General features: G+C 33.5%; 3 protein-coding genes across 7 annotated transcripts in view; all 3 read left to right on the top strand.

Annotated features, from left to right (window-relative positions):
* Positions 1–17524, top strand: part of LOC132718574 (uncharacterized) — a 41926-nt gene extending 24402 nt beyond the window's left edge. For both annotated transcript variants that reach the window (XM_060702290.1, XM_060702291.1), the window contains exon 5: positions 13589–17524. In XM_060702290.1, coding sequence (XP_060558273.1) covers positions 13589–16215 — 2627 coding nt within the window. In that variant the 3' untranslated portion in view covers positions 16216–17524. The remainder of the gene's footprint in view (positions 1–13588) is intronic.
* On the top strand, positions 2847–6234 carry LOC132718572 (uncharacterized). 4 transcript variants are annotated; one of them, XM_060702284.1, is made up of 6 exons: positions 2847–3113; positions 3495–3577; positions 3928–4015; positions 4201–4291; positions 4613–5443; positions 5725–6234. In XM_060702284.1, the coding sequence occupies exons 5-6, from the start codon at positions 4673–4675 to the stop codon at positions 5866–5868; spliced, it is 915 nt and encodes a 304-aa protein (XP_060558267.1). In that variant the 5' UTR covers positions 2847–3113; positions 3495–3577; positions 3928–4015; positions 4201–4291; positions 4613–4672; the 3' UTR covers positions 5869–6234. The 4 variants fall into 4 exon arrangements, with proteins under 4 accessions (XP_060558267.1, XP_060558268.1, XP_060558269.1 ...); XM_060702285.1 differs by having other exon boundaries at positions 3495–3623; XM_060702286.1 differs by having other exon boundaries at positions 3495–4015.
* On the top strand, positions 6574–7454 carry LOC132718573 (uncharacterized). The gene is made up of 2 exons (XM_060702289.1): positions 6574–6691; positions 6810–7454. Exon 2 carries the CDS (start codon positions 6811–6813, stop codon positions 7267–7269), a length of 459 nt encoding a protein of 152 aa, XP_060558272.1. The 5' UTR covers positions 6574–6691; position 6810; the 3' UTR covers positions 7270–7454.
* Positions 17525–19625: the final 2101 nt, after the last annotated feature.

The following is a 19625-nucleotide window of genomic DNA, read 5'->3' as shown; positions in this document are numbered from 1 at the left end:
AACTGTTTGTTCAGGTCCAAAATATAAAGAAGGTTCAACTTGGCACCAAGAATTATCAGACAAAGCTGCCAGCATCAAAACGCATGTCTACTGGGCCATGAAAAACTGTGATGGTAAAGAAGAAAACCTAAAAGCTAGCATACTAAACATTGTTGAACATTATAAAGGCAACCACAAGAATTGTCATGAAACATCAGATGCAAAACAGATAGAAATTAAGAAAAATTACTGACCCAAAAGCTGAAAAACTTTTGAAAACTGTTCTTACAAACATTCAAATCTATAAAACTGCAAAAGATTATATACATTGCATTGATACATATTATGTAGTAAGTTTCAATAATGCATTGTTGCAATATCATGATAAACGAATAAACTTTTCTGAAAAAGTGTACAGGTTTAGAATAAACATTGCAACACTTGACTGGAATGAACATGTAAACAGAAAAGTGACATCAGAGAAGGATATAACTGACCCTTTGACATCAAGGAGAAAAGTTAAAACTCAAGTCCTAAAACGGAAAACATACAACTGGTGGTCAGAAATTTGGTTAAATTTTGTTGACTCTTTGAGAGAAATGCAATAAACATCTACATGCAGACATGTGATTATTAAAGTTAGATTTATTTTTTTGTAAAAACCCATCGTCTGCTTCAGCTATTTTTAGATATACTACAATGAGTCAGAATAGCTGTGAGAAAGAGTCCGATAGTCTGATCGGATGTTGGGGGGTTTAAAGGCTGTTCCAGTAGGTTGGAAAAAAATATCGTAAAATCTACCGTGTGTAGAAACATTTTAAGAATAACGAATTTTGAAAACGTTGATACAACTTTGTTTGTTTATTTAATTTCACTCTATAATTTTTCAAGCGAAATACAAATTATTAAAAGTGAAATAAAATGTAAAATTCAACTCGTTTGCGACAGTAAAATCGCGTACTTGATTTGATTGTTTTGCACGTTGTCAGAATAATCATACAGTTTCGCTGTATATAGTTTTTTTACAACGAGTCAGCGATACACTGAAGTTGATCAGATTTCAATGTACAGTTTTATTTATAAACCTGTTGCTGGGAGTATAAAATATATCTACATGTAAAGGTCAAATCGTTTAAGCTAGTAAATATGCGAGGTTTGAGAGAGATTTTACATCAGTTTAGGAAAGACACGCTGATAGCGTGTAGCGTTTATTTTTTGTTGATATTTTGAAGGTTTGTTGAAGTTGGTTGAATGTAATTGTGGTGATCTTAATTGATCATGGTTTATTGGTTGTAATTAGTTGTATTGGTGGTTGAGTTATATCTGTTTGTGAAGATATAATTGGTTGATATTGGTTGTATTTTTGTCTGGTCAAGATTATTTTAGTTGATGCTTTGTTTTGAGGATATATGTAAATATTGGGTGCTTTAGTTTGCTTTTCTGATGCTGATTAGATTGTGAGTAGTAAATATTGTTGGATGAATGTTTGTGGTTTATACCGTATCTTAGAGTTGTGGTCGAGGGGTTAGAGTCGATGACTTCTAATCAAGTTACCTCTCTTGCGTGGGTTCAATCCCCGGGTGATACTTTGGTAGTTTAGCGCGGAGGAAGGTGGTCTAGTACTGGTGTAACTCTCATGGAACGATGGATAGGAAACTATCCGCCTATATGACTGAAATACTGTTGGAAAAAGGCGTAAAATGAAACAAACAAACAAACAGAGTTGTAAAAATAGTCATTTCTGTGTTATTCATTTTGTGGTGATTTTATTGTTTTGTTTGATCATAAGTTGTTTAGAGCTTGGGCTCGCCAGGTGTCTAGTATTGTTTCGTATAAAAGACGTATACGTGAAAAGATATTTCGTATAAGTGGCTGATAAATTACGTGTGTTTTGGGTGTAAATAATGACCAAAGTTCTTTGTTGTGGGTGTAAATAATAATCATAGTTTCTTGTTTAAATGTATAAATTGATTTGAGATGGAAACAGATAAAAAAAACTAAAAATAGTGTTAACTAAACAAATACATGCTAGTTTTCCAACTGAGAATATTTCACTTTCATGTCAGGTGGTGCTGCCCAGCCCCCATATCTTGGAAATTGCTTCTAGTATTTATTACTGAATTTTCCTTAGATTAAATACCATCAAGGCAGACATTTCTCCTGACACACGTGCTGTTTGGCGCTACATTGTGACGTCACGTAAACAACACTTAAAACGTCTGTAAACGACTGAATAAAAGATACTGGTGTTCGGATTGTTTTTCTCAGTTAGTGCATTTTCTTTCATTCTAGATATAGCTTAGTAGGAACGAAGGCCTACGATGCATGTCAGGAAGGTTTTTTTAAACCAGGCTTATTATGTTCTTGAATGTCTAAATTTGAAAAAAATCTATGTTCCCAGAAAATCAAGGGTTCCCACGTTGTCCAAATTCAAGATGGCCGCCAAGATGGCCGCCAAAAATTAAAGAAAATACCATTTTTGCTTAAAATACAAATACAACACTCTTTTTTCACCGTTTGAATTCATTTTTTTATCAAAATGATCGGAACCGCGTAGAATTTCGGATATATAAGCAAAGTTTCACTATAAAAAGCGTAACTTTTTGAAAAATGCCTTAAAATATGCCAAAAAGGGGGTAAAAACGTGTCTTTTTTGGCATCTGGCTGCTTCCAATTCGGCTCAGAAACTTATTTTACCTCTTATACTATATTTTTTCACATTTATTTACAGATATATGTTGACCAAGTACAAAGAAAAACATAAAGTTCAGATATGAAAGGAAATATGAATTTAAGGGACTCTCAATATAAGTCGGGTAATTACCTGAAAATACCCGAAAATTACCTGAATAATACATGATGTATATATAATAATTTATTTCTATATATATAAGAGTTTTATTATAACTACAAAACATGTATGTTGTCATTGTATTTCTCTTTTAGTATTGTCTCGATATAAAAGTAAGTCAAAGCCATTTTTATAGATGGAAGGTAGATTCACAAATTACGCAGTTACTCCCCTTTGATATAATTAAGCCATGAAATCATCTGAAAGTTTCCAATGTCATTGAAGAACACACGAAGTTTACCGACGAATTTGCACAGATTTTTAGAGTAGATTGTACCAGAAGGTATGAAACATTAAAAGCCCAGTATTTAATCTTTAATTCTCAAAGAATTTCTTATAATTTATTATTATAAAATGTCAGATTTTAATGTAGAAAGAAATGCACCAGAACTTCACATAAACAAAAGCTTTTGAGCGGTTGAAATGCTGCAAATTTGTAAAAATATTTGAGTATTAATGTTTATAGCTATGATGTATTATAAATAATCATTTTTGTAAAAATATGGACATTCTCTAAGAGGATCCCTGTTTAATTTTCTTAAAAAACTTGAGTAGTAGTCGGATGCATACAATATCCGGATAATTTGTTTTTTGCCCTCTTTAACAATCTGAAGGGGTTTGAAGACATATCATGTCAAGGTTTACATGTTTTTTTTGTTTTCAGGCAATGATTGAGGATAGCTATTCATACTGATAATTAATCTGACAAGTGGCTGTAGAGTCCCAATGCACCACCATGTTGACATGGTACGTGCCATAAATGCATTATAATTTATTCTCATCTGTTTAGAAGGTATGTTGTGTACCTTGTTATTTTTATTAAATTAGATTACCCCTAAACATTGATAATTATTATTAACAAGCATAAAATAATTGCATTTACAACATAGAAGTTATTTGAATATAACATATATAATCATTTATATTTATCAATGCATGTACATGTAGGTAATGATAAAACTATTTATGTGGGACATTTCATATTCTTTATATATTTTAATGTAACAGTATTTTAAATTGAATTTATACAAATATTTACTGTATAAAATATATTTGACATACTTGAAAACCATTCTGTCAGAATTACTTTATTTCAGACACTTCATTTGGCTTAGTCAGAATGGGACCTTAAATGAAGATGCATTATTGTACCGTATATGAAACAACACAAGAATGATCCAGAAGGTCTGTGTTTTTCAAATGTGTAATGTCAATAACTTTTTCTTTAACTGTACAAATATAAATATTGTAGGTTTCTTTTCCTGAGGTGTTAGTATTAGACTTATATAAAAGAATAAAAGATAATTTACATATTATTGCTATTTTATACCAAAATAAAACCCTAAATTCCTATTTTTTTTTGCTTTTAGAAGTAAAACTACTCTGCACATACTCCACTACTGAGCCCTGCCTTACAGGCCTTGTTCCCAAGCTAATGCCAGCTGAGCTGTGGATACACCAGTAAGTTTGAACATAAAATGTGTAATTCAACCATTGGAAGTGTGGGTTGGTTGATGTTGTCTCGCTCTCAGACAGTTTTAATAATTTATTAGAAATGTGAAAAATGTGCATTGAAATAAAATTCTTTATGCATTAAATTTGTAGAAATAATTGTTTTACCACGAAACAGGTGCAATTTAAGTCCACAATGCTAATTACTATACTTAACAGTGTCACAAAAACTAATTTAACTTTGTATTCAATGTATTCAATGATTAAAATACGTTTATTTTGGATTTTAATTTTGAATTTCCTAAGTAAAAAATAATTTTTGTTTTTTAGATATGTGGAATGCCTTCATCATCAATGACGTGTAGTGTTAAATATTAAACAAATGAGAAAATGTCCAATAGTAAAAAACGGAAGTACGACGAGCAGCTGAATATACCCACAGACTTTAGGTGCATTATTCACAACAGTGGACTTAGCAATCATGGTGACTGTGTAACACTAAATTCTACAAAATTAAAAGTCTCTGCTGAACAAAAACTAGATCAGCTGCACTCAATTCGCAACAAGCGATTAGCTGAACCATGTGACTCACCACATCGCATGCATGACATATGCAAGAGCATTCCTGCCTCATTATGTGGAATAGACCTGAACATCACTGGTTACCACCGTGGGTGCTACCAGGCCTTTACCAAAAACCTAGATAGGTTAGGTAAAGCAGAATGTACAAAACATTCTCAAAAACACCATTCACCAAGAATTTTTGCTAACTGTAGTAATCAGTTTCCACCAGAATGCATCTTCTGTAAAAAGTTGGAAGTGAAACCAAAGAAACATGCAAATACAGAGCGGTGTGTTCAATTCACAAACACAACATGGCAACAAATTGAGTCGCAGGCTTTTGAGGTGGGCGATTTTGCCTTATATCGATTAGTACAAGGTGAAGACCTGGTGGCCAGAGAGGCAATGTTTCATACTTCATGTCGGAAGGATTTTGAATTGAAAGTGTTGGTGGGAAAGGAAGCCAAGCAAAGATTCATAGCCGAAAGACTTACACACGGAGCATCGCCTATCAAGTTCTTTGACCCGATACCGAAGTCAAAATTAAAGTCAATGGAAGCTTCGAACAAGACAGTGAAACTTACTGCTCCCCAGGGAAAAGTAATAACTACGTCTTTCAAAATTTCTTTTGTGTCTCGTATTAAATTATTAAATTTTAAAATGTAAGTGTCGAATTACGCTGAACCATGAGCTAGGCGGAGAAGGATTGACAGCTGTCAGCCTCTTAAACCAGAACAATCAAAGCGTTCTGGTGACATTTTCATATATCTGTTGGGTGTCATTGTTTAGATTGTTTTGCTACATTATTTGTTGATACATAAAGTTGACTTGTTTTACTTGTTTTATTTTAGATTTAATTATTTGTAATATATCCATTACAGGTGATTCAGTATCAAGAACAGAGCAACATAGCATTTATGCTTTTGGTAAAAGCTCAATCGTTGAACGAACAGTTGGACCTTGAAGAACTGATGCGGTTTCCTTTGACTCCCGTACCTCATAGCCTTGGTACAAGGCGGCTTTAATGAATGCCATATTGCAGGATGTGCCACAAGCGACAACTCCTTCAGAATCCACCATTTACATCCAAGATGGTAATGCTCTCTTTCATGAGCTTACAAACCTTGCACCAACGTTTGGCGGAATATGTCTGCAGATTCTGGACATCATGGTTGCAAGGAAGAACTTTATTTTTTCGACGGACAGCTACTTCCCGAACTCTATAAAGGCACAGGAGAGAGTGCGCAGAGGCTGCAGTCGAAAATTCATCGTTGATGGACCTGCAACCCGTAGACCAGCGGACTTTAAAGAATTCCTATCCAACGATGACAATAAGACACAATTATGCAATCTTATTCTGCGTGTTTGGGGCAGTGAGTCAGCAGCATCCAGACTAGATTGATGTGGAACAGCAGTGGTGGTCGTTGGTGGAAGGGCTTACCAGTTAAAAAAGACAAATGGTGATGTAAGTTACAATAATGTTAAGCTTTATACCACAGTCTACATAAATTGTAATGTTACCTACTAATATTTTAGTTATTGTATACAAAAAATATTTTATCCAGGCAAAAATCTAGTGGTCGTTTTGTTTTCGTTTGCTTCAGGTGAGAACGGAGGAGATCTTCAGTTTAGTGTCCAACCAAGAAGAGACAGATACCAGAGTAGTTTTGTACATGCACTACGCATCAACGATTGGCTACCAGTCAGCTATTGTGCGTACACCCGTGAGACTCTACTAGGACTGCATGTGTTCACCGGTGAAGATGTCACAAGTGCATTTAAGGGCAAGGGAAAGGTCACACCGCTCAGAAAGCTGCAGAGTAATCCTAAATACCACAAAACATTCAGGTAAAATGTTTGTAACTGATTAAAAAAATGAATTGTCTGAAACAGTAACACATTTCTAACAAATTATGACAGTAAATAAAAGTATAATAGTCATTATTTTTAACTGATATGTCTGTAGGATGCTGGGTGATACTTGGACAGTTGAAGAAGATGTTATGCAGATGTTAGAAGCGTTTGTCTGTGTGATGTATGGGTGTCCAAGGGAGAGGTCTGTGAACACATGTAGGGCAGTTCTTTTGAAGAAAATGGTAGGAGACGACGAACAGCTGACCATGAAGTCAAAGGTGGAATTATCCAAACTGCCACCTTGCCAGGATAATTTATGCCAACACATCAGAAGAGTCAACCATCGTCTCGGCATCTTGAAAAATGCTCATACACCAGTGATAGAACATCCGGAACCACATGATGAAGGGCAAGGGTGGACCAAAAAGAACGAAGTGTTAGAACCATTGTGGGCTGAGGGTCCCATTCTTCCACCAACGTTAGTTGACCTAGTCGAAAATGTTCAAGCAGAGATGGAAGAAGAAGATGATGATGGTTGTCTAGAAATTTCAGTGTCAGATGATGATGAGTGACATTCAGTAACCGTAAACTTTTGTGGGAGATTAGTTATGTAGTGAGATGATTGGTGATAGTTATACTTCCAATTGAGTTGATTGTGTTTTTATAAATCTGTGGATTTGTATTTATTGTCTGTCTTTTCAGACGAATGAATATAGCTGTCATAATCAGAATGTATGGCATGTTAATGAATTCTTTGTTTCTACTCAGTGTATTTGTAAGATATTGTGTTATGCTGAGTCAACATCGTACTGATATTAATTACTATAGTTATAATCCGAACGTTTCAGAAATAGATTTTGATCCCCATGAATGTAATTATATAATGCAACTGAGGGTATTTTCTATTATTTTTTTTACAATGTGTCAACATTACATTTAATTATTAAAAAGTTCACGTAAATTGATAAGTTCCTAAATCCTCACAAAACGAAATGAGGAAAATGTAGTTTGTATAATATCCCTCGCACTATTAATACTAAAGTATACAAACATGTGAACTAATGGTCAAAAGCATCATTGTGAATTGTTCGAGAATAACTGTGTATCTATGTATTTATTTCATTGGTGATTATTGCCCCACCCACTTTTAGAGATGGGCATTGTGAACAGTTAAATGTGACATATTCTGTTGTTTAAGAATGTCTTAAGAATGTCTTTTCTTCATTTTATTGTTGTATGTTCACATTGGACGATATATGGAAGAACATTTTGAGAGTTACGGTAAATTAAGAAATAAGTCGTTCCCGCGATTAAGAGACATTTACCATAAAAATGTGTTTTTGCCAATTTTGCTGCAAAACGTTAACCTTAAGTTTTAAAAAAAAATTGTTACTTCTAATAAATTACTGAGAAAATATGGAAATGTCACAAGAAAGATAAATAATGTTTTGGAATTGACAGAGAAGACTTCCATAACTTGTATATATAATTATGCAGGTTTTGACTTTTTTTCATGTAATTGTATGTAATTACCCCACCCACTTTTTATGCTGCACTTTGTTAAATCTGACATCTGTACTTTTAAAAATATTTATATCTTTGTATGCTATTGTATTTTGATGATTAAAGATAAACTCAACAATTTAATGAGCATTTATGCAATTTTAAGGTAAGATTGAGATGGGCTTTTCATTAAAAAATGAAATTTTCGGCCATTTTTAAGGCAAAAAGTTCACCTTAATGTGTGAAAAAATAAGTTTGCACCCTTTAATTACTAAAAAATAGATTAGGAAATCTCAAGAATGATTAAAACCATGCATAGAAATTGCTGTAGAAGACCTATATACTTTTTGATGTATTTTAAGTACATGGCGTATTTTTCACAAAATGGATGGCACTTACCCCACCCACTTAAATAGTCCCTTAAACTAAAATTTAACTTTTTATCTAGACTTAAATATTTTTTTTCAAATTCTTTATCATGTATCTGTAAAAAAATGTGAAAAAATATTGTATAAGAGGTTAAATAATTTTCTGAGCCGAATTGGAACCAGCCAAATGCAAAAAAAAACACGTTTTTTACCCTTTTTAAGCATATTTTAAGGCAATTTTCAAAAAGTTATGCTTTTAAAGTAAAAAAATTGCTTATATATCAGGAATTCTATGTAATTCCGATCATCTTGATGAATAAATGAATTTAAAATGTGAAAATGAAGTGTTGTATTTGTATTTTAAGTAAAAATGGTATTTTCTTAAATTTTTGGCGGCCATCTTGGCGGCCATCTTGAATTTGGACAACGTGGGAACCCTTGATTTTCTGGGAACATAAATTTTTTTCAAATTTAGACATTCAAAAACAAAATGAGCCTGGTTTAAAAAAACCTTCCTGACATGCATCGTAGGCCTTCGTTCCTACTAAGCTAATAGTTTTCACAACAAATTCGACAAAAATTGTTTTTGATTTATCAGATTTGTCAAACAAAATGGCGCCCTCAATGTGAAAATACACAGGGTGATAATAAGAACGGCGAGTACATTGTTGTAGAATAATGGACGCTTCGGGCCTTCTTCGTTTATATAGAAAAAAATCCGATAGTGTTACAATTAGCATATTGAAAAGTATGCTCATGGTACAAATACAAATAATGTAAAATCATTGACCAATCAATAACTTGATAGATGGCACTTTTAAAGGCAGATAAAGTAGAGGCATCCTTGTACTAAGGCACAAGTAAAGTTAATTAGGAAAATTCATATAAATCGTGTAATCTGATTGGTTATTTATCTCGTGCACACGATTTAACTATCCTGTTCCAACAACTTACATGTAGTAACTCGTGACCACTACATAGTATCTCGTTCCCACGATTTAACTATCTCGTAGCCACGACTAAATAACTCGTTGCCATAACTTAGTAACTCGTGGCCACGACATAGTATCACGTTTCTAAGTAACCCAATAACTCGTGGCCACGACATAGTATCTTGTGCGCATGACATAAATAATACACACACATGTCACCTTTGTGTCCCCGCAACAAGATTATATTCGGCCGAGATTCTTTCTAAAACATATTGCTTGTTTCTTCAAAAGTAAAAAATAAAATACATTATCATGGAACGCCATAGCCGCTTCCTATATACATTCTAAAGTGTAGATGTAATTTTGATAAAAGATGTTGTGATTTTGCTAATTTGTGATGTGGTTATGGTCGGAGGTGATATATCTATCCTTATATGGTGCCGTCGTTTGGATAGATGGTGCTATCGTTTTCATATATGGTGATGTCGGTTTGATAGATTGTGATGTTATTAAATCATAATTATGTTGCTGTCATTTTATAGATGGTGCTGCGGCTTTAATTATAGATGGTGATGTCGTTTCAATATATAGTGATGTCATTTTGTTTGATGGTGATGGAGTTTCCATAGATTGTGCTGTGGTTGTGATATAGTGTGATGCGGTTCTGCTACATGGTGCTGTGGTTTTATTAGATCTAATGCTGTTGTTTCGGTGAATGGAGATGTCATTTGGAACCATATATATGACAACGGAACCATATATAAAAATCACAGAACAATATATCAAAATGAAATTACCAAAATTACGAAAATGATAGCATGATCTATTAAGACCAGAATGCCATTTTATCGGAAACATATCACCATCTTTTAAAACGGCATCGACTTAATTAAAATGACATAACCTTATACCAAAATGACATCACAGTATATGAAAAGAGAGCACCATGTATATACATAATGACAGCCACAATCTATCTAAACGACAGTACCAAAACTACTTCACCATATATCATAACCACGTCACTGTATATGAAAACGACATCATCACCTTTCAAAATCATATAGCACCAGATCCATAAAAGCAACATTAATTACTATTTATCATAACCACAGCACCATTTATCTAAAAGATGCTACCAATTTAGAAATGTATATATACTGAGTTCTTATAATATCACGGGTTCTATGATATCACGGTATTTACATTTTTTCTGCAACTGCTAGTACAAACAAAATATGACATAGCCCAACAAATTATGCGCTTTAAAAGGATTATTATTATATAAACGATGGTTGCCTCTCGTAAAGAACAACATTTGTGCCATGTATCAATTTGTAAATTGAATCCCTAAATAAAGCCCAACACGGCAAAATTGTAAAATGTTGCAGGCTCGGTTTGATTGAGCTTGTCCATAGACGGTACTGTAAAAATTGCAAGTAAACGTCCACGACCCCTAGCACCGGCTTATGCATAATTCAACATTTAAACACACAGATGGTGACATTTTGAATTTAGAAACATCAGCAGATGTGTTCATACGGCGGTTATCATGGAACCTTCAATGTGACACAGTAGTGTCATTCCATGAAAAGCGGCGTATGGTGTCGAATTAAAAAAAAGCGTATGCCCTAAACAAGACAACAATTGGCGGAAATAAATAAAATGGCATTTTGAAAGGGGATCTGAGGTAATGAAGCCTATATATCACAGACAAGGCGTCAAAAGACAAATTTAAAAAGCAGGCAACATATCCTAAGGGTGATTATACAGTATTTAGGTAGGAATACTTGAAGGTAGGAATACTGGTACCGCCCAAGTTGAAACAGAAGAAGTAGAAGAAACTAAAAATACCATCTTAAATGTATACACAACAATAATGTCGTGCTGAACGATCTTGAAGGATCGAAAATATAACATCATTGATTAAATGTACGGGGATAATTTTTACAGCCGCCACATGGCCTTAAATAACACGGATGTGACAATAAAATATAGAAAAACAGAATCGACACGGCAAAATTGTTAAATGTTGCAGGCTCGGTTTGATTGAGCCTGTTCTTGGACCGTACTTGAAAGTGCAAGTAAACGTCCACGTCCCCTAGCACCGGCCTAAGTAGAATTTATCATTTAAACACAAAAATGGTGTTATCTGAATTTAGAAACATCCGCATAAGTGTTCATACGGTGGATATCATGGAACCTTCAACGTGACACAGTAGTGTCATTCCATGAAAAGCGGCGTAAGGTCCCCAAGTAAATGTAAAAGAATGCTTGTGCCCTAAACGAGAAAACAATGGTCGGAACTAAAGAAAATGGAATTCTGAAAGGGGATCTGAGGTTATTGAGCCTGCATATCACAGAAAAGACGTCAAAAGACAAATTTAAAAAGTAGGCAACATATCCTGAGGGTGATTTTACACTATTTAAGTAGGAAATAGAGAATAGTTGAATACTTGAATGTAGGAATACTGGAACCACGTCGCTTGGTCTTGCAGCCGAATTATTCAGATTACATATGACAATGCTATTACTTTTAAAACTGTCACATAAAATTCCACAGCATCTGCCAATAAATTCAATTTTGTGAATTATGAATATTCGGGGACATAAACGTTTTGAAAAAATGTCCATATATGACTACCGTATCCCTATATTGTTATTATGTAATAATCCAACATACTGGCATATCATCTATTCGTATAGCTTGAATTTTATAGTATTTTTGGGGAAAACTGTGAACCGTACTAACCTCCTCTGAAATCACCCAAAATGGTAATCGCAACGTTTTTGCCCTTTCCGTCAATCTTGGGATTTAGACCTCGAACACACTTGTACGGATATGGTATTTGATATGGTATAACTTACGCTAAAAAAACTAAATATGTAACAAATAGTATTTTAATGATGGGAGTTGATGACAAGCCAATTTCCAATTTTGGAAGTAAAAGTCCACCTAAAAAAACAAAAGCAAAAACTACATTATTTATATATTTATTATTTTTGTTGTAGTAACAGACAGTACAAAATGTTAACCTGTTGACATTGAGTCGGATTTGTTTAAATTGTACAGCATTGGGTATTTCTACATTTAAGATGGTCCTCCTATATTTTTTCAATCATAATTGTACCGAAACAGACTTTATGTTTCTTTGGATGTCAAATATAGAAAAAAACACCCTCTGTGTTTGTTAATATCTGAAACCACGTGGTAGAACTAATTTCAATTCGTATTAACTCCGAGGTTATAATTGATTATAGCCGAGGATGCTCCGATTGCCAAAATGACAAACAATAGAAATAGTTTGTTTTTAAAAGACAATTTATAACTAATACGTTGATATAGACTTTGGCAAAGAGTTTTGGAAAAGGATCACTTATTAGAATGAGGAAAAATCTCATTCATGTATGATTTATATAATATTATATATTTTTCCGATAAACGTTAAGTACCATGGCCCGGGCTATAAGGCAATTATAGTGTTCCATAGATATCTTTCGGCAGTCCTTGACACCTGTCAACTGTGCATAGTTACTATTAATATTAATAGCTTAATGTTCATTACAGTTAAGCTAGTGCATTTCAAATTTAATATTGACCGAGGCAACCAGAAAGTGACTTTTTTATAGAAAGGTTGCATAGAGAAAAATATCATGTGACATGCTCAGTGAATACAGCAAAAAGGTATACTTGAGACATTTTGTGTGAATTTCAGTTATATATTTCGTACAAATTATTAAAAAAGTGTGTTCGTCTGCTATCTAGTTGAAAAAAAGGCAGACGAATACAATTGGTATCAATTTCAACATTTTTGTATGTCCTATTTATTTAGAATCTAATATAAAGTTATGTTAAGGAATAGTTTCATGGAAGAACATTTTTTAACATTTTGTTTCTGAACGATTTTGTTCGCTTTTCTTTTCTTTAATAGTGGGATTAATTGTATTTTAATATATATGTTTTATAATAGATATGTACACACTGATACCATTACAATTAATTAATCATATCAGTGTTTGTTTTTATTTCATCACCTAGATCAGGGTTTTTCCTGCCTAAATAAAAAATAATATTATTTCTATTTCAGATCTTAAGGATGAACTTATAGCATGGTACACCACAAATCAGAGTACAGTTCCTCTTTCACCACTTACAGATGATTTCCATACCCCTCTAGCTGGGTTCTACATTATGCCAGAAATGGACATACAGACTTATCTGCCAGGTGGAAGGAAAGAAACAACTAGAGTTAAGTCGTTAAAGGACCTGTTTACTCCCAGGAAAGAGGTTTCACGCGAAATATATTTATCAGCGGCCGCTGGATTTGGAAAAACATCTTTTTCAAAATATTTCGCCATCACATGGTGTCAAGCTCATAAAAATGATGAAAATTATAGCAATTTTAAAGATAAAGAATTAGAGGCTTTATCTTGCTTTGAGTTTTTATTTCTGGTGCAGTTGAGAGATTCAACTAAAGTCTGTGATGTCGACGACATGATTGAACAACAAGTCATACAATATCTTGCGTGCTCATCTTCAATGCCGAAAGGTATTTTGAAGGACATTTTACGTGAAGAAAACTGTCTTGTTATATTAGATGGACTAGATGAATGGACTCATCCTGAAAACGATTGTACAAGACTTCCAAAAAGTATACCGCATCGATATGCACGTGAAAAGTGTGTAATCTTAACAACAACCCGCCCATGGAAGCTTGGAATGTCAAACTTGAAGACTAATCAAATAGACAAAACAGTAGAGCTAGTTAAAATAGATAAACAAAATGTAAGGCAGTTTTCCCTAAACGCAATGAAAATATTGAAAGGCAACATTGAAGAAGAAAAACTGATCTATGAAGTTTGTAGATTTGAAGAGGAAATTAGACACCATGACCTTGATGAGATGGAGTCTACTCCTCTCCTTTTACTATATCTTATATGTTTATGGACTGCAAAAATTCCAATAGGAAAATCAGCAGTAGAATTATATACTGGCATTATTGAGCTCCTTCTATCTAGAACTGAAAAGTTACATGGAATGTTTCATTCATGGTGTAAAACATCTCCAAGTAACATTCCCGTATGCTTTAGAATGCATCAACATTTCTGTAGTTACTACACATTTCTGATGACCATTGGGAAACTAGCTTTTTATACATTGTTCAGTAAGAAAAAGGAGCACACATTAGTTTTTGATAAAAATGTTGCTGAAAAATATCTTAACCAAGAGGATTTAAAATCAAGCTGTCTATCAGGAATATTATCAGAAAGTAAAGTGAAAACGTTAATAAATGAAAGTTCTAAAATATCATTTTCACATAAAACAGTGCAAGAATACTTTTCAGCATTATTCATAAGTTTTCAAAATACAAATGATGTTCAAAAAATCATCTTTGAAGAGTGCAACTGTTTACAAAATATTCTAGACATGTCAAAAGTGTTTGTCTTCATCAGTAACATGAACCCTGAATTAATGTCTGCAATATCAACTGATTTGATGCCTGTAATAAACAATGATGACAAAACAAGCAAATACAGAACTTTGACATATTATGATTACATGCACATTAAGCCATTACAAGACATACAAGACATGTACATTTCTTGTGTCAAAGAAGGAAAGGAAAACAAAGAACTTAAATTGTGTTTACAAGATTTAATCATTGATGAAAAATGTCAACAAGAAAACTACTTCAAACAATTACAACATCTGTGTCAACAAAATAAAGAAAATATAAAGTCAATAATGATACGAAATGAAGGTATTTGTAGTTTACAAAAAATTGTCAATTTGTTTACACTCTCTGATCTTCCACAGATAGAAAAATTATTCTATTATGGAGAAATTGTAAAAAAAGAAATGATGAGCTTGTTGTTGAACCCTTTAAAATGTTTAACTGTGTTATCAAGTAAATGGGAAAATCATCAATTTGTAGAAAATAGTTGCCGGCTGTCTGCAGTGATAAATAGACGACTGGTACAATTACATCACCTGGAGGTTTTAAATATACATTGTTTCACTATGACCCACAAGGTAATGAAGACATTGTTAAATTTCCTCACTAGTAAAAAAACAATGAAAGAAATAAGATTGTACGGTTTATACTGTAGTGATCACAAGAATACTTCATGTAGGGGATTCAACATTGACCTGTCTCAACATTCAAAACTAAGATGTTTAGGATTTGGCGAGATACCTGTTTCACAATTAAACATGGATGTATCGTTGTTAGAGGAGTGTGATGTAGGTAATTTATATAAACCTGGTGTTGTGTCATCTTATCTCAGTCAACTAACAGCTGCCAATAAACTACAGTCATTTGAATGTAGTTATCTAGAATCTTCTAGTGACATAGACACAATGCTTCAAACATTACCATTTTTATATCACATAAAAGATGTTAGGTTACAGAGAATGAATCTAGGTGAAAGATCATTAACACTGACACCTAAAATGAACAATATTGAATTTGTTAACTTGTGTTATATAACAATGTTTTGTTCAGCGTTATATGGTCTCATTACTGTTATAAACAAACTACCACATACAGTGACAGTATATGTGAGAGGTTGTGATATAAAAACAGAAGCAGAATTTAAAGAGTTTAAAACATTTATAAAAAAAAAATCAGACAATTTTGTGGTCATACGTGATGGCAATTTGAAGTCTGGAGTGTACGTGTTTGAATTCAAAACAACAACAACAAAGTACTGAACTTGGAAATAGATTATGAAATAGACATCATTTGTTATTATTAATCAAATATTTACTGCAGTAGATAGATAAGGAAAAGCTTTAAATGTGCACATAATTAGACACCTTGGATTATCTTATGGAAGTGTTATGGATGGAGTGATGTTTCTGTATATAAAAAATAAGTTATAAAAACTAAATAGCACTAATGCGTATTCTAAAACCTCTGCCTCCGAAAAAGACATTGTAAACAATCATATTACTAATATTTCCAATCTTAAAGTCCAAATTAATGAAAAAGAACTCAAACTTCCTATTATGTATTGGATTCCTAAATTACATAAAAAACCTTACAAAGCCAGATTTATTGCTAATTCTACATCTTGCACTACAAGTAAACTTTCTATTTTATTGACGTCTTGTTTGACTGCCATTAAAACACATGTAATTAGATATTGTGATAAAGTCTATGAAAACACAGGCAAAAATCTCCTTTGGTCAATTAAAAATTCTGTTGAAATCTTGGATAAATTCAAAATTAATAACTTTCAAGCTTCAACTGTCAGTACATACGATTTTTCTACACTTTATACAACTTTGCCACATAAATTAATCAATGATAAACTAATTTCCCTAATTCAGAAAACTTTTGCACGGGAAAAAGTTACCTTTCTAGCATGTAATTCGAACAAAGCTTTTTTTACTAACGGTATTGTTAAACATTATACTATGTGGACCTGTGACGAAGTTTGTAGAGCACTCTCTTTTCTTTTAGACAACATTTATGTCAGGTTTGGTAATACCCTATTTAAACAGATCATAGGAATTCCTATGGGTACTAATTGTGCACCCCTGGTCGCCGATTTGTTTTGTACTGCTATGAAAGAGACTTTATGTTGAGTCTCTCTGAAGAGAAACAACAAGATGTTATAGTCGCATTTAATAATACTTCCAGATACCTTGATGATATTTTTAATTTAGATAATCCTTATTTTGATCAAATGGTGTCTGACATTTATCCGCATGAACTACAACTTAATAAAACGAACTCTTGAAATTTTAGTACATCATTTTTGGATCTTCATATTACTATCAACAACAATTCTATTCACACGAAAATTTATGATAAAAGAGATGACTTTGACTTTTGTATAGTTAATTATCCACATTTGGATGGAGACGTACCCCATGCAACATCCTACGGGGTTTATGTTTCTCAGTTAATTAGATTCGCTAGAGCTTGTAACAACGTTAAGGATTTCAACGAGCGGAATATTTTTATTACCAGCAAGCTTCTAAAACAGGGCTACCGCTATCATAAATTACGGAAATATTTTACTAAATTTTACAATCGTAACTTTGATTCAATTTCTAAATTCAATAGTGATTTAAAAACTCTTCTGCGACAAGGGATTAGCCAGCCTGGTCTTTATGGCGATGTGGTTTACAACTTCGTAAGATTTTGGGTCATGGTAATTTTTCTGCTGTTTTTACTAAAATTATTAAACGTTTTATTAAAAGAGGTTATGACCCTACTATTTTAAGACATACTGCATGTTTAGTGTTCAACCCTTTACAGTTGGACACTACGCTTTCCTCTTTTGATTGCATCTGACGGACCAAGTGGGAGACTCTATGATGGATAGTTCGTAAAGCCCTTTGGACTGAATTGTCTTAATGTTCGTCTTCTGCCTTGCTTCGTCGGGCCCTTGTAGGTGATTTTCTTGTTGCTCTGTCTTCCTTTAGGACATTGAGTACTTTTTGTTATGGTCATTGGGTTTACTTTTATATGTTTCTACATGATCATTTTAGTGTTTTACTTATTTAACCTTTTGTAACCATGACAACTGTTAGAATTTCACTTGGCGGGGATTCATTTTATTTACACTGTCTCGTTTATAGGAAAATGGTTGGGCTAAGAGCGAGGTTTGGTGCACCATTAACCGGTTTAAACTCCCCAGCAGTCATTATTATGCTGCTGACCGTTCCAAGGCGGCGCCCCACTGTGTTCCTCAGATGTATGTCTGTGTTGTTTCATACTGTTTTGGTGACACTTTTGCTTGTGTCCCTTGTTGTTTTCTCGTCTGCGGTAAGTGTCTTCCCCATTGCCTCTAGTTTTTATTTCTTTGATTAACCCCCCCCCCCCTTCCCCCGGTCTCCTGTCCCCTTCCCCTTTGTGGGCCTATTATTATTTTCTTTGAATTCCTAATCAGTTACAAATTATTTATCATTTAATGATTAACGTGTCGTTGCCCTGTCCTTTTTATGTTTGGGGTCCGCCTGGGCTCCTTGCCATTGGTTCTTGTTGCTGGGTCATATGGGGGTTGCGTTCATTGAACGCCGCCTTTCCTTGTTGATCTTGTTTTTCATATTTTATCTATTTTTATTTTCTTATTATTATTTTAAACTTGGTACATTTTTATGCAGCAACAATAAATACAATTGATTTAATGTTTTATCTTTCCGTACTAATTATAACTCCATAGTTTTTTCATCAATCTTCAGCACGCCTGGCAAACTGTCGCTCCACTTCAAAATTGTGGTGTACGGTAAAACGAGCGAACGGCATTTCCGAGATAGAGCGGAAGGCCGATTTACACAGATAATTGTATGTGTTGTTTATGTTTTTGTCTTGTTATTCATTTAAGTTGTATTTTTTCGAAAAACGGAAAATGTAGTTTCGTGTAAGATTGTTTTAGGCTTTCAATGATCTAAGCTGTTACATATCATACAATACCATACCATACCATACCATACTATACTAAACTATACTATATACTATATACTATACAATATACTATATTACTCTTTAATACTAGTATACTAGCTATACTATATACTATATTACATGTATTATACTATATACTTTATTATACTATACTATACTAACAAAAAAGCTATACTATACTATACATGTATACACTACACTACACTTGATAATAATAAGAATGATTACTGTTCCTTTGAAATGCTGTAAGATTGGCATTATTGTATCTTACATTATTATTATGTATCCCATAATTTTTTGGAGACATATATTGTTTTTGTCTTCGCCTCTGTCTGTCCGTTCAAACCTTAAGGTACTTGTGTGACTTGGAGATCAATAGGTAACAGTAAATTCTCTTTGTTTCTATTCATTCCGTTTTTACTTGTGTGTTTTATTATGCCTTGTGTGACTAAATATGGCTCAAAATATCAAAGGAAAAGTAACATAAGTACCATTTCGTCAATACGTTCGTCTGTCCGTCCGTCGGCATTAAGCTTGTCCGCCCTTCACAGGTCGAGCTAATAGTGGGATTTCAACCAAACTTTACAGGGGTAATCAGGAACATCCCTAGTTGTGTAAATCACCGTTACGTTTAGCTTCGCTGCCACCAGATCTAAAAATTGAACAATCTTGTCCGCCCTTCACAGGGCAAACTTCTGGCGGG

Source organism: Ruditapes philippinarum, unplaced genomic scaffold, assembly GCF_026571515.1.
Source record: "Ruditapes philippinarum isolate M1 unplaced genomic scaffold, ASM2657151v2 ctg4312_1_1_1_1, whole genome shotgun sequence".
In the NCBI taxonomy this organism is placed as follows: Eukaryota; Metazoa; Mollusca; class Bivalvia; order Venerida; family Veneridae; genus Ruditapes; species Ruditapes philippinarum.
Note: the sequence above shows the minus strand (reverse complement) of the source record. Positions and strands in the feature narration are given on the sequence as shown.

Excerpts from the sequence above, each read along its gene's own strand:
- LOC132718572 (XM_060702284.1), top strand. The coding sequence starts at position 4,673 with ATGTCCAATAGTAAAAAACGGAAGTACGACGAGCAGCTGAATATACCC. Across the intron at positions 5,444-5,724 it reads TTACTGCTCCCCAGGGAAAA|GTGATTCAGTATCAAGAACA; the intron begins GTAATAACTACG and ends TATCCATTACAG.
- LOC132718573 (XM_060702289.1), top strand. The coding sequence starts at position 6,811 with ATGCTGGGTGATACTTGGACAGTTGAAGAAGATGTTATGCAGATGTTA.